Genomic DNA, 25,858 nt, shown 5'->3' with positions numbered 1-25,858 from the left:
TGCTAAGAAAGCTTGGAGTGTCATTGGGCTTCAAGAATCTGCATCTAGTTCACCTTGGAGAGCTTATGGAGGTATAAAGTCTTGATCTTACCATCTTGCTCATTAGATCTAGTTATGGTTTTCTATAAGGTCCCTTTTTGTGTTCTTGGATCATCTCTAGAGAGTTGGAGCAACTCCAGAGCTTAAGAAGAGTAGATCTAAGGTCCCTTGACTCTTTCATGACATAAAAATGGTGTCTTGATGGGTGCTTGACCTCATGCATGGATTAAGACTCTTGGAAAGGTCTTAATGTGTTTTTGGGAACATATGGAACATGCAAAGGCATAACTAAAGGTTGGACTCAGATCTAAATGTTGTTGGGATCAAATTTATGCCTTAGGACATCTTAATGGACTCAGATCTAAAGGTTGGACGTTAGAACATCGAGTATTAAGCACTTAATGGAAGAAGTGCTTAATCTGTATGTACGTTCGGCGTAGTTTAGCGTACGCAGGGCGTACAACTTAGGGGCCCAGTACGCTAAACGTACAAGAGTGGTACGCAGGGCGTACACCCTCAAATGGGCTTGGACGTGTTTTGGGCGTGTAAGCCTTTTGGGCCTTAATCAGTCATTGGGTATGGTTATATTTTGAGTTAGTGGGCCAATTTATCTGTTTTGGGTCATGGTTGCTATGGTTGGGCCTTATTGGTCCATGAGGCCCATTAATGATTTTGGACATGGACTTTGGGCCCATTAGCAATGGAAGACTTTTGGCCCATTATGAAAGGACTTGGGACTTGGGTTCTTTAATTGGAATATATTCAACCCTAACTTTGGGTTAATGATATTATTATTCAGCGCGGGTGGTTACAGACTATTAGGAGAGCAGTTTCCGGATTCAGTAGACAAAGGTGAGTCTCCTCACCATACCAATGGGTCTAAGGCACCAACGCCGTCCTATTATTTGTTATGTGATATGCTAGTTGATTATGGGATATGTGGTATGCTAGTTAATTGAGATACTTGCATGAAAGACCTCGAGGGGTTCCCGGGGCATTTAGGTGTAAGACCTTGGAGGGTTTCCAGGGCATCCTTGGGCTAAGACCTCGGGGGGTTCCTGGGGCACCCGGAGTAATACCTTGAAGGGTTTCCAGGGCATCCTTATACGATTGTATGTATTATTTATATGGTACTGGGCAAAGACCTAGGGGTTCCCAAGGCACCCGGAGTAAGAACCTGGAGGGTTTCCAGGGCGTCCTTGGGCTAAGACCTCGGGGGGTTCCCAGAGGCACCCAGAGTAAGACCTTGGATGTTTCCAGGGAATCCCTATATGTGTATGCATGGCGTATGTGGTTTATGTAGCTTTTATAGCTAATATGGATTATGTGATTATGTGGATTTTGTGGGGTATGCTCTGGGGAACTCACTAAGCATTAGCTTACAGTTTGTTGATTTGTTTCAGGTAATTCTGAGCCTAAGGGCAAGAGAAAGGTTTGATGGCGTGGCATGCACTCTCTCAGGCATTTTATGGGGACACTCTGATATTTGAAATAAGATGTTGATGTTATGAATTTGAAAACAATTGTTCTTAAGATATTGTGGTTTTTTGGAAATGTTTTGATTACTTAAAACTGAAAAATTTCTTTGGAAATATTTGGGTCATTACATGTGTAATTTTTGACCAAAACAATGACGTATGGAAAAGTCATCTAGATAGTATGGTTCATCTTTTCTCTATAGGAAAGCTAAAGGTATCATCATATGTATTATAACTTTAATAGCATCTTTGGGATAATTGCTAATAGAGTTCACATGCTACTCTTTCTTTGCAATCATATCAGGTTGGAATGGACCCTAAGAGCTTTGTGGGTGTGCAATCTGTTGTTGATGCAGTTGAACATAGCCATTCTGGAAAAAGCATTGGAAAAGTATGCACATACAATACAATCAACTTGATAGAAATCTTTCATGCACATCGTTAACATGGATAACTTTTCTTTGTAGGTTGTTGGTTGCATGGACCAAAATTTAAACCAACAAGCGGCCAATTAAGCTTTAAGCTTACTAATAATCAAATAAACACCATGATATGCCTCGACCTGGCCAGTTTGGTCAAGTGTATCAGAGGCGGTTTAAGTCGGTTTTAAATTTAAGTCAACTTCAAACTTAAGCATCAAACTTAAGCAGGAAGTAAACTTGAGCATGAAGTAATTAGGAAGTCTATTTTTGGTATTTATTGCCTAATAAGGATTTTTGTCCGTTAATCTAGTTAGATTAGGATTTGTTTTCCTATGTTTTAGATTGCCTTGTATCTCTAGCAGATCACTATAAATATAGTACACCATAGTTTTATTTTTGTCGATTAATAAAATTTAGTATCGGACTACACGTATTCTCAAACTTTAGGATCGGTCTCACACCTATCTCGTCTCAGAGAATTTGATTCTTATGGGAACGAAACCCAACAACACAGATCGGATCACCAATCTGGAGACCGGTGTGGTCAACTCGTCAAGGAAGCAGCAAAAATATATTGTGTTCTAGTTCCTCCGTGAATAAAGTTGATCGTGCGTAATCAAATCGTCAAAATAGACCAACAAAACTTATGTAGTAGGGTAAGTCGAGTCAAATCCACACGATGTTTGTAATTTAATTTATGTATTTAAAATAATCAATAAACTAAATTTCAAATTTGAAATATGTCACCAAATGGCTGCAACTTAAATTTAGAAAAATGTTCAAGCTTTCTAATTTAAATAATATTAAATCAATACTTAATTAATTCAAGGAAACAATACCATTTTTGGTTTGGGTGTTTAGATGGCTAGAATTACTACACTTCTCTTCCCCTAAATTCCAACTTAATTACATCGACACAATTAACGTTAATGAACATGAAAATATATAATTTTAGGGACATAATATGTTGATGTAACTAATTCTCTTAGTTCATACATCTACATGAATTAGGAATAACTAGTAGTTTGACAATATTGTGTCTTGAAATTAAACCATTACAATGTTACACATTCAGCACTACAATATGGGAATATTGACTCAACTAACCGTCTTAAATTCTAAATTAATTGAATTCGGAACTGCGAGTCTCTTGACAATATAATAACTTAGATCAAATAACAAATTCGATATGAAACAAAATTTCAAATACTCTTGGTCAAATGATTAACGTCTAAAATATAACTAGATATTGTTTGGAATCAAGGTAAGAATCAAAGTGCGTTCATCCCAACCTCATATAACCTTACCAAGTGTAATCTCGATAGATTTACCCTTCCATATTATCAAAAAAGTTCTTCTTTTTCAAGGTTGAATTCTTCATGGATGTAAGTGACTTTTAGGATGGTGAACAAATGATGATGATGATGAGTTGTTGATGATGATCCTAACCTTTGATGACCCTCATAAGGCATTCTTGAGGGGTTAAAAGAGGTTTATCGCTAATGAATTTCACCATAAATCATATATAAATTAATGACACTCATAAGGCTTATTTATAGGTTAGGAAAAGATGTTAGGGTTGGATTAGGATGCTTCCATGCGATTTGGGTAAAAAGGGCATCTACCATAGATCTTGCTAGCTACACCATAGGTCTCGGCCATTTTATAGTAAAGCTTATTAGCCATCATGTAGGAGAACGTTCGACTACTATTTGGATACCATGAAATGTCCCTACCATTAAGGTAAAATGGCATGCCGTTACGGTGAATGTTTGCTCTAAAAAATCATGATTTTAGCCCGAAAGTTCCAAAACTTTCTCGGAACCTAGAAAACATATATTGTCATCATAAAAAACTTTGGAAATGAAAAATGGTGCAATGACATCATAAAATTACATTAAATACAAGATGTAAATTATATCACTCAAACCATCCCAACTTTGTTCCTAGTCGTTCTCGATATCATTAGCACCGGAAGGGTTCTGAGTGGGCTCGAGAGCCCGAGGAGGAGACATGTGAGCACTTCCCATATTTGTTTATGGAGGTAGATTTTGAGGATGAAATATGATTCAAGTATAGGAGAATTGTAACACCCAATCCAGGTATGAGTTTGTATTAGTATGTTTAAGTTTAAAATTGGGATTATGTTTTTACACCCCGCCACCCGACGTGGTGGTTGGCTTACCACGACGTGGTAGTGCTGCATCACCACGAAATAACATTCATTAAAGTTCATGGCACGGTGCCACATTGGGCTCAAACCCCTAGGCCTCAAATCATGAGCCCTATTCAAAGAAGGTTGAAGCTAGGGTTTGCCCAACCCCTGCGTCCATCTCCTCCAGAAAGATTCCCCCAACCCTAGCCTTCCTTTCATGTTCTAAGCATCGTTTGGTGTATTTTATTGGTGATTTGAGTGTTATCAACATATTTTGATGTAATTATTATTAATAATGAGATAGGCTGACCTCTACTTACTAACCGAGATAGGAGGTGCACGGTGCACACTCGGATTGATAAATGTGAACTCGAGAATGTAGGGGTCTAGGGCAGCGCCCCGTGGATGTAGGGTTACTAGGGGTTGTTCCCCTAGCGGGTTCCAAGGGGCAGAGACCCTGGCAGTGGTTCCAGCCATGTATTTTCCCGCCGAAACTCACTTGGTGACATCATGATGATGCATGTGTTAGTTATGTCTAATAACTACCTGTTTTGGGTCCAAATCTGCATACAACCACCAATAACCACCTTTCCCTCTTGTATAAGAACATTCTTCATGTTCCAGAAAACATGTTATAAAAGATACACTCTAAATCCATTTATTAAGATTTGATATATCTCTCAAGAACACACCAAACAAGGTATTCTGTGTTGCGCAATCTGAATTTTGCCTGTAATTCAGATTGGTTCATTCTTGGATTATCCCACTTCTCAATTCGTGTACCCCAGGAAAAAAGGGATGAATTACACATTTCGGAAACTGTTTGTAAACACGATCCTTGAGTCTATCAAAGTTTGTATTTATGTTATTTCTCATTCCCTAAATTTAACATTCGAAATCTATAAATTCTATAAAGGAATAACAATGGCAGAATATGTCAGGGACATGAGTTACAATTTTATCATGCAAGTATTGACCGACCACCATTTGTGATGTTGTATGGAAGGAGGTGCAGGACCCCGGATTGTTGGGGTGAGGTCAGGCATCAGGTCATGGGGAGTACTGAGGTAGTACTCAAGACTACGGAGTTGATTCAGCACGTGCGCGACAGGTTGCGAGTTATGCAAAGCCGACAGAAGAGTTATGCAGACCGACGACGTTCAGAGCTCGATTTTCAGGTAGGAGAGTTGGTACTTCTTAATGTGTCACCTTGGAAAGGTGTCATCCGATTCCGGAAGCGAGACAAGCTGCGTCCTAGGTTTATTGGTCCTTTCAAGATTTCCGCTTGAGTGGGCAAGGTTGCGTACCAGCTAGATTTTCCTGACGAGGTTAGCCAGATCCACAACACCTTCCATGTTTCTTAGCTTCGGAAGTATGTGTCCGACTAGTCCGCGGTTGTTCCCTTGGATGATATACAGGTTGATGATCGCCTGAATTATGTGGAAAGATTAGTGATGATCTTGTATAGGAAGACGAAAGCCTTACACAACAAGGTGGTACCATTGGTCAAGGTCCAATGGCAGCATTGGAAAGGTTTCGAATGGACTTAGGAGCCTGAGGCAGAAATACGAGGGAACTATCCTAAGTTATTTATAGATGTTGACTTCGAGGACGAACTCTAATTCAAGTATGGGAGATTTGTAACAAACGATCCAGTTATAACTCATCCTTCACGTGTTTATTTGTTTTAAAAAAAAGGTAGCCACGACGTGGTGGGGCATCACCACGACGTGGCGTATCAGCTTAGATCGTGGATTCTAGTGACCCACCACGGCGTGGTATTGAGGCACCACGGCGTGGTGATGCTTTTCATTGAAAACCCTAATTTTGGGTCTTAGATCCTATTTAATGAAAATTAAGGCCAAGGTTTCAGCCTCCATCTTCCTCCCAACCTCAGAAACCCTAACCGGAGCCTCCATTGAAGTTGTGAGCTCATTCTTGGGGCATTTTAGTGATTTTAGAAGGAGAAGGAAGCTTTTGGTTAGGTGGTTTCATGGAAGGCAACATTTCTTCAGCTAATCTCATCTCTTGGACCTTGGTGAGTGCCAAGACTCAACCTTTTTCTTGCCATGTTGCTACATCTCTTGTTTTGTCCCCTCTTTCCATGTTTTTGATGGACTTAAGTGATGGGATCTCATAAAGTTTGTAACTTTTTGAATCTTCAGCTTAAAATGAGCAAGTAGTGTCTTGGATATGGATTAAAATCAAGTTTTGATGTCATGCATGAGATTTTGGTCTTTAAACCCTATTTTTTCCCTAAAATGGAAAAGGGATGTTTTGGACATCCAAGTCCATAAAGCCATGATTTTTAAGGTCACTTTGGAGCATGAAACCATTCTAGAAACTTTAGAGGTGTAACTCTAAGGATTTGGTGCTTAATGGGAATCTTGATGCATTAAGTCACGATTAGTGGTTGTGTGGGGATTTTGGCTTATGGAAGGGTTTTGAGGGATAAACTTGGAAGATTTACTCATCAATACCATGAGAAGTACTAGATTTGAGCCTTGGAGTTCTTGTAGTTGAAGGAAAGGGACTTAATGGGTTAAGATGTCTTGACATATCACCACAGCATGGTTGAGGTTGCCACGATGTGCTGACTTGGTCCAGACCGTCTATTTTGGCGGTTTGCGAGCACGGCGTGGTCAAGGAGGCCACAACGTGGTGGCTTGATGGGTGGACTTTTGACTTTTGATTTTGACCTAGATTTTACTAAGTTTGACCTAGGGGTATTTAGGGTATTGTGATTTGTTTTTTGAGTGTTAGTCACTGTATTTTTTAAGGTGGTCGGTAGAGTCGATTCCGGAGCAGCGTATTATCCATTGTTCATCCGGTTGTGAGGTAAGTCTCCTCACTAGATCCATGGATCGAAGGCACCATTCTCGGACTATTACCTTGATATATAGAATGCTAGTTGTCTCCGTGATACTTGCATGAAAGACCAGGATCTGTGCCCTAGCAATTGTATGAAAGACCATGATGTGGACCCTGAGAATTATATGAAAGACCAGGATCTGGCCTCTGACAATTGTAAGAAAGACCCGGATCAGGCCCCTAACACTTGTATGTAAGACCGGGAATTGGCCCTCGGCATTGCAAGGAAAGACCATGATTTGGCCCATGGCAGAAAATGACTATAAGACTATGATTCGTCCCATAGCATTCATTGTCTTGTGTGTGTGGTATGTGGTACTTTGGGGAACTCACTAAGCTTTGTGCTTACAATTTATGTTTATGGTTTCAGGTACTTCCAATTCAAAGGGGAAGGGCCCTGCGTGATGTCACAGCATCCTCCCCTCATGATTTCCGCATATTGAATAATTGTACTATGTTGTTTTGAATATTATGGTTTGGTGTTGGATTTTGAAATAATTGGTGGATGATTTGATTAACTTTCAATGAAAAATTTTATCACTGTTTTTGGGTTGTTACAGTTAACCCGATTTTTTGCGTAGTCTGGGTAAGGAAAGTTGTTTGCCTTGTACTGATTTATATTTGTTTATTATGGTTATCTGTACATTGCAGTTTTCCTGGGATATATTTGTCCTAAGACCTTTGCCTTGTGTGTATTGTTAAGAAGATATTGGAACATTAATTTAGAAGAGATGATGGAAGCAGGAGTTCATTTTCATAACGAAAAATACTTATGGCTATTAAGTTAAGAGGTTCCCGGGTCGGTATTTGCTTGTTTGGCCGAACCGGGTACACCATTAACGATTGCACAACTGAACAATCTGTTGGAGAGAATTGCAACGTGCAAAAAGAATTGTGCTAAGGATATTCAGGACATGAAACAAATCATTGTATGGTATTTGGAGATAAGGAGAACACTTCTGGAAATCAAAAAGATCATGCTTTTTGTTTGAAGATCACAAGCATGAGAATGTTGAAGTTGCTTTGTTGTGAATAATATAATATGTCGAAGATATCTTCAAGCAATATATATCGAAGACTCAATGTCGGAGACTTTCCTTGTGAAGTGTTGTTGTCTATATCGAAATCTTGATTATTTCAATATATCTTTTTATTATATGTAGCATTTTTGGTTTGCACGTAAATGTCGAAGTCTATATATATGTTTTGTGATCATTCAAGAACAATTGGCATGTTGCTTATAAATAATGTTCTAGTTTAAAGTTTAATTATCGCTTTCTACATATTCATGCTTTTTACTCATTCTCATCATTCTGTACTCTAACATACTTCCTGATCAATCATTAAACTTAAAAGAATTATTTATATGTTTTGTTCTTTCAAGTTACTTTTACTTGATTCGTTCAATTGATTTCATAACTCATCACACAACCCATGACACAAATTAAACTTATAAGTCCATCCATGGTTCCAAAAAACTAACTAGAACAATATTATTGACAACATGATGGAGGCGTTGTATGGTCTCACTCATCCAAAGTTTTTCAATTATAGTAATTTGAAATACATGGTGTAAAATAGTTTACAAATAAAGTTGAGTGTATATATCCAAAATTATTTTAAAATTAACACTAACACCCCGTTCCCGAGTTCAACTTAACGAGAGAAAGGAAAAGAAATAAGTGGAAATAAGAAGAAAATAAAAAAAAAAATTGGTGTTCCCGAGTTTCATTAAAGGAGGGAAGTGGAAAGAAGTGGAGAGAAATGGGAGGATCACTTTCCCTCATAACTTTCATTCCGATTTGGGAGGATTTGGAAGGAAAGAACAAAATGATTCATTTTCCTTCCACTTCTCTCCAACCCGGGAACACGAAAGAAAATTTTGTTTTCCTTTCCTTTCTCTTCTTTTCTCTCGTGACTTTCTTTTCTCTTCTCTTCTTTTCTTTTGTTAAACTCGGGAACGAGGCGTAAGGTTTTATACCGAACAAGTTATTTATGTAAACTGGTTTACAACACAAAATCTACATACTCATCAACCTGAATTCAAACTCATCAACCTGAATTCAAATAAGTGGCAAAATTAAAAACCAATTTATAACATTGAAACCATGTATACAATAATCCAACAAGTAACGAACATATGCTTTATATTATATTACAAATCTAACAAGCAATTAGGTCATGAAACTTTGGGTTTATAAAATAACAAAAACAAAATTTGGTTAACTTAAATTGAGAGTTGAGAGGAGAGGTGAGTCTGTGTGAGTATAGAGATCTAAAGATGTCGAGAGAGAGAGGCCTTAGTCGACGAACAAAAAACAAAAGAAATGAAAATCGTTTCTCTAGAGCTTCGTATTATCATATTCTAGGGTTTGTGATCGTAACTTGGCGGAGAGAAACAATTTTCGTTCTTGTTTTTGTTCTTGTTGATTTGTTGGACCAAATATTAAGGGCTTTATATGAAACACTAACTCAACAAAACCTGTTGAGAGCCTTTGCCCGTTCTAAGCACCAAAGGTGGGGATTTGATTCCTTGTTGTTGACGATTCACACACATATACAAAATTCGGAGTAGAATACACAATGAAGGAGGGGTACCTACGATCGATTTGGTGGGTACGTTTAGTCGGTGTAGTGAGCCTGGGGTCGCCGACGAGGTGAGGTGAGCCTGAAGTTGTTGGCAGTTCTTAACGCAGTAAGGAGAGTCGAGGCCGCTGACATTGCAAAGCACTCGTGAGGATCAGAGGTTGTATCCGTTGAATGATTCTTCGGTGTGGAACCGCTATAAGCTTTTTTTTTAAATCTATCGAAACACTAGTTTTAACTTATACCGGTATGAAACCTGTAATAAGTTAAAAAGTTCATTAAATAAGTTTAGCCAAACACCCTCTAATTTGAACTACGTGAGCGGATGATCAAAACCTACCAATGGGGTATTCTGGAAACGTTATTTTTTTATATATTTAATTTGTTATTTATATTGTTAGCCATTGGCAAGTCGGTTACCCCAACAAACTATAAATCTTTGGAATCTTCATTAAAGTTTTAGATTTAGTAATGCTCCATGTGTTTTATTTTTTAATTAGCGGTTTTGACCGCCCAAATGGCTGGGGTTAGGTAGATCGCCAAGGAGTAACATAGGGTTCTATATATGAAAACTAAGTATTAGAAAGAAAGAGTACAATTTCAACACAAGAACAATACCATACATATAAGGTAGTCTAATTTAGGACACGTTTTTTTATATATTTAATTTGTTATTTTATATGTTAGTTTAGGGTTTGTATTTTAGGTGGAGTTTCAATGAACCCCTCAATTTAATACCAGCGCATATTATTATATTTATGTCAAGTGGAGTTTCACGAAGAAATAATATCAATCTATGATTTCATATTAATTATCATATCTATGGCTAGTAGGGTACCGCCAACAAATAATATAAATCTTTTGAATCTTCAGTAAATCTTTAAATTTAGTAATGCTTCACGTGTTTTATTTTTTATTTAGCGATCTTGCATCCCCAATTGCTGGGGGTACGTAGATCTTGCATCCCCAATGGCTCTATATATTGAAATTGCGTATCAGAAAGAAAGAGTACAAATTCAAGACAAAAATAAAAACAAAAAAGCTAATGGAGCTAAAGTCAGGCCTATCTGCTTTCGTTACTGGGGGTGCCTCAGGAATCGGTATACTTCTTTGTACATGTACATTTTTTTTTTCATAAAAATGGAGACAATGTCGTTGATTCAAGTAGTTATTTTCAAATGGATAATGTTCGTGATTCTCTACTGTGATATACATACATGCAGGTAGGGGTCTTTGCCTAGCTCTTGCCAAAAAGGGTATATTTGTCACTGTGGTTGATACTTCTGTTGAGAAAGGAGAGGAGGTTGCATCACTTTCACAAAAAGAAAATCTCAAGTTTCATTCGGGATCATTAAAGTTCCCTTCTGCTATCTTTGTAAAATGCGATGTCAGTAACCAAGGTGAGTTACTCATTTTTTTCCTACTCATGCATACTGATTGTGAAATTCATTGACAATTTATTCAACAAACAGGAGAAGTGGCTGCTGCATTTGAAAAGCACGTGGAAGTATACGGGGGTTTGGATATTTGTATTAATTCTGTAGGTATTGAAACATCGGTGCCATTTCATGAAGACCAAACAGATGGATCAAAATCATGGAGACATGCAGTCAATGTCAATCTTGTAGCAGTTATTGATTGCACCCACAGAGCGGTATATATATATTTTTGATATGGACTTGCTTTTACCATGTATATATAGATGAACATGAAACCATATAGTATTATACTTTATTTCCAATATGTTAGGATTATTTACTTAAAAATTAATTGGTTTTAGATAGTTCACTAATAAATCACCTATTCCAAAAAAAAAAATACAGATCAAAATAATGGAAGCTGCAAAAAAACCTGGTGTGGTGATAAATTTGGGTTCGACATCTGGACTGTATCCAATGATCTCCGACCCTATCTATTCTTCCAGCAAAGGTATATCTACATTTCACTAAATATCAGCAGCATATAGCATGCAGGCGATCTTGATTCACCATAGATTCTCTTTATCTTCATATAGTATTATGTTTTCTGATGTTTATTTTTTTGTTTTGTTTTGTTTTGTTGTGTTTTTTTTAAAGGGGGTGTGGTTATGTTTACAAGATCACTTTCTTCCTACAAGGAAAAAGGCATCCGTGTCAATGTGCTTTGCCCCGAGGTCAGACCAAACTCCTTATCTATGACTCATTTTTCAAGTTAACGATGATTATAAAATGATTAAACTCTCTTACGAAACAATAATTTTTATATTTAAACTAAAACAAGTCTGTGCAAATAAATGTATGAAGGCTATAATTAAGAGATAAACAAATGAATATTGTTGTGTGGGACTTCTGTCTAACACAGAAAGGTAGAAATAATAAAATGTAAAAGTTTGCTTAAATTGCTGAAATAGTCAATGAGAATTACATCTACTTTCAATAAGAAAACAACAAACTTGGCCCTTAAATTAGCAAATAAGTGTTCGACTAAAATGAAAAACTAATTAACTAATTTTTATCCAATCCATCAATTTTGGACTATCCGATTAAACTTATATAATCTCCTTTTTTTAATCGGATTCTGGTTGAGCTTAATCACTCCAATGATTTGTCTATTCTCCACACATTCCCGAATGAACTGAAACTTTGTATTCATGTGCTTGCGTCACCGTGGAATACCAAATTATATCAATTGAATTGGCGGTTTGCTATTTATGAAAAGTTTCATCGCTCCACCTTTGTATGAATGATCATTTCACCTAACAAATTAGCCAACCAATTATCGCTTGGCAAGCCGCCGTCAAAACCTCCATGAACTCCACTTCAAAAGTTAACAATGCCATGGTACTTTGTTTTTGCGTTTGCCACGTGATAGCGCTTTCTCGATGCTAGAAAATCATTTCGTTAGTGCTTTTATAGTCCACCGCATACCTATCAATGACACATGTTTTGACCCTGATTCAATCCAAACCCATAACAATTTTACGAGTTTGGATTTTAATTTTCTATTGGTTTACTTGTTTACGACCCAGCAGAATGAGAGTGTATTCTAGTAGAATACATTTTTGTTCTTCATATTCAATGCAACTTTATTGTATTTTAAGTGAGTGAGTCATAAAACAAAATATGAACTCATATATAAAAACTTAGATGCGAATTTATTCTGAAAAAATGTTATTGCTGACATTAATGACGGATTTAATTAGTTTTCATAAAAATAGAATTATAATTATGGGTTTTATTTAATACACATATAATTATGGAAATCATTTAATATCTATATTTATTTAATTAAATAATTATTTAATTTACTAAATTCCTATTGGTGCATTCTAGCATATAATAAATGTAAGAAACAAAATAACCTAGCCATATATATATATATATATATATATATATATATATATATATATATATATATATATATATATATATATATATTGTAACATCCTAAATTTCGAGTCCAAAAATTTCATTTTAATTAACTGATTATAAAAGCATTCATAAGAAAACCACATAAATGTATCATGTCTGAAAACCCAAGTCATAAGATAGCATCATGTCAGAGTACAATCCCAGAATATCTTAAGTGCGGAAAATCAATGCGAATGTGTGATGTGCCGCTACCGCGCCATCTCATTGCCCTTCGCTGAAGAGGTACCTGAAACCAAAACTATAAACTATAAGCACGAAGCTTAGTGAGTTCCCCCATCGTACCACATACCATACAATCACATAGCATACATACTGCCGGGCAATTCTGGGGTGCCCGACCTACCCGATACGGCCATTCTGGGGTGCCGACCAACCCGGTACGGCCATTCTGGGGTGCCGACCTACCCGTGTCAAGCCATTATGGGGTGCTGACCTACCCCTGTCAAGTCATTCTGGGGTGCTGACCTACCCATGTCAAGCCATTCTGGGGTGCTGACTTACCCGTCGGTCCTAACAACCGACCCTCGGGGACTATTCCACCCCCTACTGCTACTATCACATATATCATAACATAAACATACTATCGGACATATCTGGGGTGTCCGAACTACCCTTCGGTCCTAACAACCGAACTTGGGGACTATTCCCCTCCTACTACCACTATTATATATAACATATCATGCCAGCATATAAACATATCATCACATACTGTCAGACATATCTGGGGTGTCTGACCTACCCTTCGGTCCTAACAACCGAACTCTACTACTATCACATATAACATATCATGCCAGCATATAACATATCAGGTAGTAGCAAACCTAGATGATATCACAAAGACAATCATCTAACATACAACTCCTACTGGTGGGCAGACATTGTGGCCGTAGACCCACCGCTACTGGAAGGTAACTCACCTCAATGTCGTGCAGTGTTTGAATTATCCTCGGCGCACAAGTCGACTCCCTTCGACTCCTCGATCCCTACACGACGACCTTCAACTCAACACACAGCAAGTACAACCCTAAACAGGGTCAGTCCAAGTCTAGTCAAAATCAACTTCAAGTTGACCCGACTCGCCGAGTTGGGCCGTCAACTCGCCGAGTCCCTCACCCTTTACTCGTCCTTATCCATGACCCGACTCGTCGAGTTGGGCCGTCAACTCGACGAGTTCCTCCCTCACATGAACATCGCATGAAACTCATCCGACTCACCGAGATGATGAACAACTCGTCGAGTTCACCTTCATCTGATGAAGAAGTTATGTCCTCGACTCGCCGAGTTGATGAACAACTCACCGAGTTCATCTTCATCCTTAAGAAGATTGCCTTGGTCTCGTCGAGTCTGTTCTAGCACTCGTCGAGTCCCATGAACTCTAGGTCTAAAATCACGTCCAATACATTGGGTAACTCTTCCTGTCCGATTACAACCCTTCTAACACTCAACTGGGTTCCTTTGACTCTCAACAGATATGGGGCTCAAAGCCTCGGACTCGTCGAGTCCCAAGAACGGACTCGCCGAGTCAGTCATGTCCACACTCTAAATCCTTGATTTCTGATGTACAACCTTTGATCAAAAGATAGATCCAAGCTTCTATAATCAATCTAGCACGTAAAGTTACAAACTTTACGTGCTTGCATGGGACTTTGAGCTCAAAAAGACATAAAACAAGCTCTTAAGATGCATGGGGCCTTTCCTAGGTGCAAAAGCAGTCCCCAACTGCCTTGTGACTCCTTTAATGACGTGATTCAGAAGCTCTAACCCCCAACCATGTTTGCAATAATGGTTGGCCATCAAAAGTGGCTTATAAAAGCCCTAAATCTCCCCAAAAAGGGATCTCACAAATGAAAGAGCAAGGTTACAGCTTTTTACCTTCAATGAACTGTAGAAGGTGCACAAACGCGGGTTCCCTTGGTCTTTACTTGCTTCCTCAAACCTTTCTCCTTCCTTCTTAAGACCACAAGCACCAAAATCCACTAACAAGGCTTAGATTGCTTCAATAACGGCTAGGGTTTCAATGAGAGGTGTTCTGGGAGCATAAGGGACGTTGTGGCCGACATAACATTGTTTAAATAGGGTGCAAACCCTCAGATTAGGGTTTTTGTCCAGTCAGAGCCTACTCGTCGAGTCCGGGACCCGACTCGACGAGTCCATCACTTAAATCCCGCGCCTCATCCCGCTTCTACTCGGCGAGTTGGTCCTTCAACTCGCCGAGTCCAAGGCCAAAAATGCAAAAATACTTAAATAAAAATACATACCAAGAACCAGGTGCTATATATATATATATATATATATATATATATATATATATATATATATATATATATATATATATATATATATATATATATAAAACACGATGTGTAAGTAAAATAAAGTTCTTATTGTAAAAGGGTCTGATTAACGGATCGAGTATTTGCTGGCCGGGTGGATACGGGTCGGGTATTCGTTCAGAAACATTACTTTATGGCACACATCAAAATTATGAAAATTTAATATTGTAAAAAGGTCAGATTAATGGGTCGGTTATTAGTTGATTCGGTGAATACGGGTATCGATTCGATTATTTAAAACCCTAAGGGTTATTAAAGCAAAGTGGGTCATGTTTTGAAACTTTTAAAAGTGTTTGGATAAATGGTGATTTGCTCTAAACCCGCCTAATTGATAGGTCTACCACCGCATCTCCGCCAAGGTCATTATCCAAAAAACCCACGAGTTATTTGCTCCTTTAATCATGATGATACATGATATCATAATCGATTGTACCTTTCATGTGCTAAAGCACTTGCTTCATCACATATTTGTAGAGTGACATTAGTCTTTCCATATAAGTAAACAAATCGAAAAGGACAAATTGGGTCGAGTGTGAATTAAGTACATCAAACTCCCCAAAATTCATATATATTCAGTGGGATCGATGGTTCCCTCTCTTCTTCTTTCTTGGGTTTTAGTTATGGGAAAAAATTGGGTTGCAATCTTTCATACCAAACTTCTCCAAAATCCTCATTGCATAAGCCAATTATTTTTGCAATACTCTATCTTTTCTTTTACCCTTCTATGCCAAGGTAATAAATAAGCAATCCAAGATCACTAATTTTGATCTCTTTCATAAATTTCACTTTAAATTCATTAATTTCCTTTTCAATAGAGCCAATAATGATAAGATCATCCACGTATACACCAAAAATTAGTGACAAACCTCTTGTGTTCCGAGTGTAAACGACTTGTGATCATACCATTTGAACCCAATATTCTTCAAGCTTTTATCGAAGCAAATATTTCATGCTCTTGGTACTTAATTGATGTAAACCATAAATACTTTAGAAAAATTGTAAATTTTTTTTTCTTAATTCCTTTAACAATGAAACCTCGATTTGCGGTATACACTTCTTCATTTAGCCCACCATTTAGAAATACGACCTTTACGTCAAAATGGTGCTAATGCAAGAATAAGTCGGATCGTATCTACTCGAGCTGGTGTGAATACATCCTTAAAATCGATACCGTGTTTTTGTACGAAACCTCTTGTAATGAGATGCACCTTATACATGATGCTTGTTCCCAAAGTTAAAAGCCAATATTACAAGTGTGTTTTTTGTACGAAACCTCTTTGAAATATCTTTATTACATGGAATTAAAGAACGACTAAAAAGAGTGTCAAGGACTTGAGTGCTCGGATGTCCGAGACGATCATTCCACTTTATTGCTGAAGTTGTGAGACAAGCAAGCGTAGGTGAAGTGAATGGATAGAGGTCACCGGTGCTTTCATGGCGCGAAAAGAACCTGCCAGTCTTGAGATCCTTCAAAGTAAAACCGTTAGGATCAAATTCAACGGAAACTGAATTGTCACGAGTAAATTTTCGCACCGAAAGCAGATTTTTAATTATGTGAGGGGCTAGAAGAATATTATTAAGGCGATAGGTGTGGTTTGGAGTAATGTGTAAGCCATTACACGAGCCCGTAATCGACAACGTGTTCCCATTACCAACAAATAAATCACCATTAAAGGAAATAGAATTTCGTGTTAATTAAAGCCTCATGTTTGCAGCGAGGGATTAGTCGGTGCGCGAAAGCTGGCCCGGAAACCCTCGTTAGGGAAGTTTCCTTTCCAAAAAAAACTTACCAGGGTCTGAAGTAATGTGGGAGGAGGCTCCAGTGTCTAAGTACCAAGATTGGTCTGGCTGATTCAACGTCACAGTGGAGAGGGCAGCACCAAGGTCAGTAGGATTGAGCGGGTCAACAGTGGGCCTTTGAGAGTATGTGGGTTGTGTTAGATAGGTTGTCGAGTAAGCCAGATTGGCCGAGTAACTGGGTTGCTGAGCAGAATAGTGACCACGCTGTTGAGCCGAATACCCAAGTTGACTGGAGTGAGCTGTGGGCCTGTTTGGCCAAGAGGATGACCAATTGGACTGAGTTGGATGTGGGCAAGGAGGTGCTGATGGAGTCCAGGTCCAATTACCAGATGGTTGCAGTGGAGGACTCGACTGGTTGTACTGTTGCCGTCCACGCCCCCTACCACCACGGTTATTGCGACCACGACCTCGTCCCCGCGAGGAGTATTGGCGACCACTTTGCTGCTCGAATACCTGTGATTGGTGGTTGCTTGTGGTGTTGTACTGACCTGGAGATGGGTTTGTGTTTTGACCAACTTGTTGCATACCTGAATGAGTTGTTGTGAACGCCGATTGATTCGGATTCTAACGAGCAGAGACGCGTTGTTGCTCTAATTGAATCATTGAGCATGCATTGTCCCAAGAAGTGTTTTCTTTATTTTGGATGATGGAGGCTACTGTGTCATATTCTTGAGGAAGACCTCGTACCATTTGTAGGACAATACGTGATTCAGGCACGGTGTGGTCCACATCATTCAACTGTTCTGCCAGATCTTTGAGTTTTTGTTGGTACTCGTCCATGGATGAACACGAAGCAAGTGTCAGGTTGATGAACCGGTGTTCGAGGGCTGCTGCACGTGAGCTTTTATTGTTGAGGAAAATATCTTGAATTTGATTCCATGCTTGTTGCACCGTAGCATCAGTGTCTAGAACTCTAGCCATTAATTCGTCAGATAACGATCCATAGATCCATTGAAGGACTATGGCGTCAATTTTCGACCACGACTCGTAATTCGCGTCCGTCTTCACCGGAGGAGTGCTTCCGTCAATGTGATTTAACACATCGTACCCACGCGCATGCAACTTGAACAATTTAACCCAAGACGAATATGTGACTTTCACACCATCTAAAGTTCTTATTTTGTTTTGAATGTTGGCAACAGAATAAAATGGGTGTAATGGCTTTGGATCATTGGTAGTAGTAGTCATGGAGGCTGTTGAATCGGCGGCTAGGGTTAGAAAGTTGGCTCTGATACCATAAAAGCTAATATTTTGTCCTGTCTCTTCACTGAATGTCGAGACAATATATAATACATGTATGCCTAACTAACCTCTTCTAAATTAGGAGGATTATTGACTTTCCTCACAATACATATATGATAATAAATACAATATATATTCCGCTAATGTACAATATATATTCTGCTAATAAAAGTATCATCTTAACGTTGAATTCTTTCTTTAATCTAATAAGTTTGTGACCATAAAGTATATGATTAAGTTTCCAAGTATGCAATACATTAATTTTGGATTTTTCCGGTTAAACTTCTACTAATACTATTATTAATATATATATATATATATATATATATATATATATATATATATATATATATATATATATATATATATATATATATATATATATATATATATATATATATATATATATATGCAGATTAATCAAGCTAAACATGCGGGCTTTCAGTTTCTTAACCTCAATGGAAGCTCAGCTTCCATGGATACATTGATACAAGGTACTATGTTGTATTATTTCATTAGAGAGAAGCAAAGGAAAACATATTCTTTAAATTAGGAAATTAATTAGTTGTTTGAGTTGTCATCATATGAAACAGGTGCCTTTCAGCTTATTACTGATGAAAGTAAAGTTGGCTCTTGTTTACTTATCACAAACAGTGGAGGCCTGGAATACGTGCCAACTTCATCTCAAGAAGCAAAAAACTTGGCAGTGATCCCATCAAGACTGAAGAAGACAGTTTCATCAGCCGTTAATTCTATCGTCGAAATCCCTCATAGCTTTGAGCAACTGTAAGTGTGTGTGTGTGTATATATATATATATATATATATATATATATATATATATATATATATATATATATATATATATATATATATATATATATATATATATTCTTCATCATTTCCAATATTTGTAAGATTTTGATTACGACTTGTGCCATTTGACACTTGTGATGTAGAATTATTCACACCCTTAGTAGAAATTTTCGGAATGCTACACGTACAGTGCGCGCACCCTTGAAATTGCCAATTAAACCAGATCATGTCCTCTTAAAAATCATATATGCTGGAGTCAATGCAGGGGATGTAAGTTTTTTGGGTTTCAATATATTAATAACAATAAATCACATAGTGCTGCTTTTCTTTATTAACTAAATCGCACACCCATTTAATCATCCTTTGCTTGACAGGTGGAATATAGTAATAATGGTTACTTAAGTGGAACCAAAGAAGAAATCAGCTCTAAACTTCCATTTTATCCTGGACTTGAGGTATAAAAACACATACAAACACTTTTTAGAATTGGAGTTAAATTTCTGGACTCGAGGATTTGTTTTAAATATTTGGGATATTTGGTTCATGTTTTAACCATTTACAAAATAAAGGCTGTAGGAATAATTGCTCAAGTGGGTGATGAGGTTAAAAATCTAAAAGTCGGCAGTCCAGCAGCAATACTTAATATTGGAGCTTATTCTGAATTTACCATGGTATATGACTATATTGAATTATTATTTTTTTTATCTGTTTTCATTCGAGTATTCTATACAAACTATTTACTAAAATGCAAAATTACAAGATGTAGGATCAATTTCTTATCGGATTTTAATTATCATCTTATATTATTAGGTACCCTCAGAAATCATTCTACCAGTCGAATCACCATACCCTGAAGTTGTTGCCATGCTTGCTTCTGGACTTACCGCATCCATTGCTCTTAAAAAGGTTTGATTAAATTTTAATTTTCAATTAGAATGTAATACACATATTTTTCAATTAATTTGATCATCCACAATAAATATCAGATTAAGACTTCATTTTCAAGTTACCTTTTTCCTGCAGGCAGCACACATGGAGTCTGGAGAGACAGTTCTTGTCACTGCTGCTGCAGGAGGAACCGGGCAATTTGCAGTACAGGTAATCTAAAGCTTTTTAATAATCTCATTTAACTGTATGTGATGAATTACTCATGACTGATTTTATGGGATAATATTAGCTGGCAAAATTAGCTGGAAACAAAGTAGTTGCAACATGTGGAGGTAAGGATAAGGCAAAATTCTTAAGGGACTTGGGAGCTGATCGAGTTATCAACTACAAAGATGAATCCGTAAAAGATGTATGTACCTTAATTTCCATCATCTAAAGTCGATTTAAGTATTAAACATTGTTTGTTATGGTATATAATTATATATACAAATTAAATTGTCAGGTTCTTAATAAGGAATTCCCAAAAGGCGTTGACATTATTTACGAATCTGTTGGTGTTGACATGTTTGATTCATGCTTCAACTCCTTAGCAACTTTCGGACGAATGCTTGTAATTGGAACGACCTCTCAGGTAATTGACTTAATAGATTGTATTTATGTTCTTTTTATTTGAGTTTATATAACTCTATATATTTCTCCCTTATCACACGTATCTTTCCTACTTTTGTTTCAGTATAAAGAAGGGATCGGACATGAACCAAGAAACTATCCAGGAATATGTGATATACTTCACCAACAGAGCAAGACTGTGGTATGTAATAGTTTCAAGTTTTACATCCATCACATGAAAATGAAATATATCCAAACGAACAATATTTTAATATTTTAAGGGATGTGTTCGATTAGTTGTCAAATATCCAAAGTAACCTTAAAGGACAACAAAACAACCAAATGAGTTTATGATACCATGTTGATAAACTAGAGCAATATTATTAGTCAAATTGGTATTTCACTTAGAAGTAGCAAATTGCTGCAATTTTAATCAAAAATTATAACTAGAACCTTGAGTGCACATGTTTTTTTTTTTGCTTTTTTTCATGGTAAAATTTGAGAAACTTGCAGACTGGATTCAACCTAGCCCATTATCATGACGTATGGAAAAGTCATCTAGATAGTATGGTTCATCTTTTCTCTATTGGAAAGCTAAAGGTATCATCATATCTATTATATCTTTTTTAGCATCTTTAGGATAATTGCTAATAGAGTTCACCTGCTACTCTTTCTTTGCAATTATATCAGGTTGGAATAGACCCTAAGAGCTTTGTGGGAGTGCAATCTGTTGTTGATGCAGTTGAACACATCCATTCTGGAAAAAGCATTGGAAAAGTATGCACATACAATACAATCAACTTGATTGAAATCTTGCATGCACATCGATAACACGAATAACTTTTCTTTGTAGGTTGTTGTTTGCATGGACCCGAATTTCAACCAACAAGCGGCCAATTAAGCTTTAAGCTTACAAATAATCAAATAAACACCATGGTATATACGCTTGGACCTGGTCGGTTTGGTCAAGTGTATCAGAGGTGGTTTAAGGCAGTTTCAAATTTAAGTCGACTTCAAACTTAAGCATCAAACTTAAACATGAAGTAAACTTGAGCACAAGTAATTAGGAAGTCTATTTTTGGTATTTCTTGTCTAATAAGGATTTTGATCCGGTAATCTAATTAGATTAGGATTTGTTTTCCTATGTTTTAGCTTTCCTTGTATCTCTAGCTGGTCACTATAAATATAGTACACCATAGTTGTTTTATTTTTGTCGATTAATAAAATTTATTCTTGGACTACACCTATTCTCAAACTCTAGGACCTGTCTCGTACCTATCAATTGGTATCAGAGTATTCGATTCTTATAGGAACGAAACCCAACAACACAAATCGGATCACCAATCTTGAGACCAGTGTGGTCAACTTGTCAAGGAAGCAGCAAAAATATATTGTGTTTAGTTCCTCCGTGAATAAAGTTGATCGGGTGTAATCAACTCGTCAAAATAAACCAACGCAACTTATGTAGTAGGGTAAGTCGAGTCGAATCCACAAGATGTTTGTGGTCAAATTTATGTGTTTAAAATAATCAATAAACTAAATTTCAAATTTCAAATATGTCACCAAATGGTTGTAACTTAACTTTAGAAAAATGTTCAAACTTTCTAATTTATATAATATTAAATCAATACTTAATTAATGAAAGGAAACAAAATCATTTTTGGTTTGTTTGTTTAGATGATTATAATTACTACACTTCTCTTCCCTTAAATTCAAACTTAATTAGATAGACACAATTAACGTTAATTAACATGAAATATATAATTTTAGGGACATAATTTGTTGATGTAACTAATTCTCTTAGTTCATACATCTACATGAATTAGGAAATAGTAATTTGACAATATTGTGTCTTACAGTTAAACCATTACAATGTTACACAATCAACATTACAATATGGGAATATTGACTCAAGTAACCGTGTTAAATCCTAGATTAATTGAATTTGTAATGGCGAGTGTCTTGACAATATAATAACTTAGATTAAATAACAAATACGATATGAAACAAAATTTCAAGTACTCTTGGTCAAATGATTAACGTCTAATATATAACTAGATATTGTTAGGAATCAAGGTAAGAATCAAAGTGTGTTCGTCACAACCTCATATAACCTCACCAAATGTAATCTCAATAGATTTACCCTTCCATGTCATCAAAAAAAGTGCTTCTTCTTCAAGGTTGAATTATTCATGGATGTAAGAGACTTTTAGGACAATAAACAAATGATGATGCTGATGAGTTGTTGTTGATGATCCTAACCTTTGATGACCCTCATAAGGTATTCTTGAGGGGTTAGAAGAGGTTTATTGCTAATGAATTTCACCAAAAATTATGTATATACATTAACGACACTCAGAAGGTTTATTTACAGGCTAGGAAGAGATGTTAGGGTTGGATTAGGATGCTTCCATGCGATTTGGATGAAAAGAGCATCCATCGTAGATCTTGCTAGCTACACCATAGGCCTCGGCCATTTTATAGTAAAGCGTACCAGCCATCACGTAGGAGTACGTTCGACTACTATATGGCTACCGTGAAATGCGCCTACCATTAGGGTAAAATGGGATGTCGTTACGATGAAAATTTGCTCTAAAAAATCTTGATTTTAGCCCGAATGTTCCATTACTTTCTTGGAACCTAGAAAACATATATTTTTATCATAAAAAAACTTTGTAAATGAAAAACGGTGCAATCACATCATAAAGGTACATTAAATAGAAGATGTAAATAATACCAATCAAACCATCCCAACTTTGTTTCGAGTCGGTTCAGATATCATTAGTACCGGAAGGGTTCTGAGTGGGCTCGAGTTCCCGTGGAGGAGATAGGCGAGCACTACCCAGATTTGGTTATGGATGCAGATTTTGAGGATGAAATATGATTCAAGTATGGGAGAATTGTAACACCCAATCCAGGTATGAGTTTGTACTTAGTATGTTTAAGTTTAAAATTAGGTTTTGTGTTTTACCCCCCCCCCCCCAGTGTGATGGTTGGCTTACCACGACATGGTAATGCCACATCACCACGTCATAACATTCATTAAAGGTTATGATGTGGTACTGCAATGGGCTCAAGCCCCTAGGCCTCAGATCATGAGCCCTATTTGAAGACGGAAGGAGTTAGGGTTTCCCCAACCCTTACCTCCATCTCCTCCAGAAAGATTCCCCCAAACCCTAGCCTCCCTTTCAAGTTCTAAGCCTCTTTTGGTGTATTTTGTCGGTTGTTTTAGTGTCATCAACATAATTTGGTGTACTTATTATTAATAATGAGATAGGCTGAGCTCCATTTACTAACCGAGATAGGAGGTGCGCAGTGCACACTCAGAGTGATAAATGTGAACTCAAGAGTACGGGGGTCCAGAGGAAGCGCCTCTGGATCTAGGGTTCCAAGGGGTTGTTCCCCTAGCGGGTTCCAAGGGGCAGAGACCTTGGCGGTGGTTCCATCCATGCATTTTCCCGCTAAAAATCACTTGGTGACATCATGATGATGCAAGCGTTAGTTATGTACAATAACTACCTATTTGGCGCCAAATCTGCATACAACCACCTACAACCACCTTTCTCTCTTGTATAAGAACATTCTACATGTTCCAGAAAACAGGTTACAAAAGAGACACTCTAAATCCATTTATTAAGATTGGATCTATCTCTCAAGAACATACCAAACAAGGTATTTTGTGTTGCGCAATCCAAATTAGGCCTGGAATTTAGATTGGTTCATTCTTAGATTATCCCATTTCTGAATTCATGTACCCCAGGAAAAAAGGGACGAGTTACAAAATTTCGGAAAGTGTTTGTAAACATGATCCTTGATTTTATCTAAGTTTGTATTTATTGTTATTTCTCATTCTAAATTTAACATTCGAAATCTATAAATTCTGTAAAGGAATAACAATGGTAGAATATATCAGGGACATGAGTTCCAAGTTTGGAAAACTGGATTAGTTTGAAGGAAACAATTTTCGTCGTTGGTAGAAGAAGACGCACTTTATTCTCACCACTTTGAAGGTTTTGCATGTTCTGAGTACTCCTGCACCAGAAGCCCAACAAAATGAAATACCGGAACACGCCAAAAAACGTTACAAATGGGAAAATGATAATTACATCTATTGTCGGCACATTCTGGAAGGTATGTTTGACTCTCTCTTTGGCATCTACCAAAATCATGAATCTGCAAAGGATCTATGGGATACCCTTGAATCTAAATACGTGGTTAAGGATGCTTCAAGTAAGAAGTTCCTTGTTAATAATTTCAACAATTACAAAATGGTGGATTCAAGGCCTGTCATGGAACAATACAATGAACTCATGAGGATTCTGGGACAATTTGAACAACACAAGATGCAAATGGATGAATCCATTTATGTCTCAAGTGTCATTGACAAATTTCACCCATCGTGGAAAGACTTTAAGCACAATTGGAAACACCAAAAGGAAGAGTTGTCTCTAGTACAACTTGGCAGTTACTTGAGAATTGAAGAGGGTCTTTGGGCTCAAGAAAGTGACAAGGGAAAAGAAAATGAAGTTCCTAGATCTTTAGTGAACATGGTGGAAGATGACAAACATCAGAAAAATAACAAAGGAAAAAGGAAGAAGAAAGATGACCATCACAAAGGTTCAAAAAAGAAAGCAAAACTTGTGTGTTGGAATTGAAAAAAACATGGTCACATGAAACGAGATTTTCGTTTGAAGAAGAATAAAAATGGTGCAAGAACTTTTGGAAAATGATCTAGTGGTCAAGGTCTAAAACCACAAGGTCAGAATTTTATTTCTGAAATTACTACTACTACTGTTATATATCATGTAACTCTTATTCCTAAATCGTTCTATGTTCAGGATGATAATCATGCATGGTGGATAAAATCGGTGGAGAAGAGTCATGTATGTAAAGTTCGCTTTTGGTTCAAGGATTATGAAGTAGTTAATGGTGGATCGGTGATGTACATGGGAGACCATAATAAATCACCTGTTGTGGGTCGTAGTTGTGTGTCTTTATGTTTTAGTTCTGGAAAAAGTCTTTTTCTTAAGAATGTTATTCATGTTCCTAAGATTAGAAAGAACTTAGTTTCTGGTGGTGTAATTAATAAATGTGGATATAAAAAGGCTATGAATCTGATAAGTATGTATTAATCTAAGTGTGGTACATTCATTGGTTTCAGATATTATTATAATAGAATGTTTAGGTTGAATGTAAACAATAAAGTTGCAG

General features: G+C 37.1%; 1 protein-coding gene across 1 annotated transcript; it reads left to right on the top strand.

Moving 5' to 3' along the window:
* Nucleotides 1–10,555: 10,555 nt before the first annotated feature.
* On the top strand, nucleotides 10,556–21,888 carry LOC145125246 (uncharacterized). Its single transcript, XM_079060736.1, has 18 exons — nucleotides 10,556–10,651; nucleotides 10,775–10,951; nucleotides 11,024–11,205; nucleotides 11,375–11,480; nucleotides 11,627–11,703; nucleotides 18,752–18,830; nucleotides 18,930–19,122; nucleotides 19,294–19,420; nucleotides 19,525–19,605; nucleotides 19,720–19,821; nucleotides 19,961–20,056; nucleotides 20,174–20,248; nucleotides 20,328–20,447; nucleotides 20,541–20,669; nucleotides 20,772–20,849; nucleotides 21,161–21,247; nucleotides 21,338–21,424; nucleotides 21,501–21,888. The coding sequence occupies exons 1-18, from the start codon at nucleotides 10,597–10,599 to the stop codon at nucleotides 21,546–21,548; spliced, it is 1,899 nt and encodes a 632-aa protein (XP_078916862.1). The 5' UTR covers nucleotides 10,556–10,596; the 3' UTR covers nucleotides 21,549–21,888.
* The last annotated feature ends 3,970 nt before the right edge of the window (nucleotides 21,889–25,858 follow it).

Source organism: Lactuca virosa, chromosome 7 (genome assembly GCF_052849685.1).
Source record: "Lactuca virosa cultivar CGN04683 chromosome 7, Lactuca_virosa_CGN04683_v6, whole genome shotgun sequence".
Taxonomy (NCBI): domain Eukaryota; kingdom Viridiplantae; phylum Streptophyta; class Magnoliopsida; order Asterales; family Asteraceae; genus Lactuca; species Lactuca virosa.
This window is presented reverse-complemented; position numbering and strand designations above follow the sequence as displayed.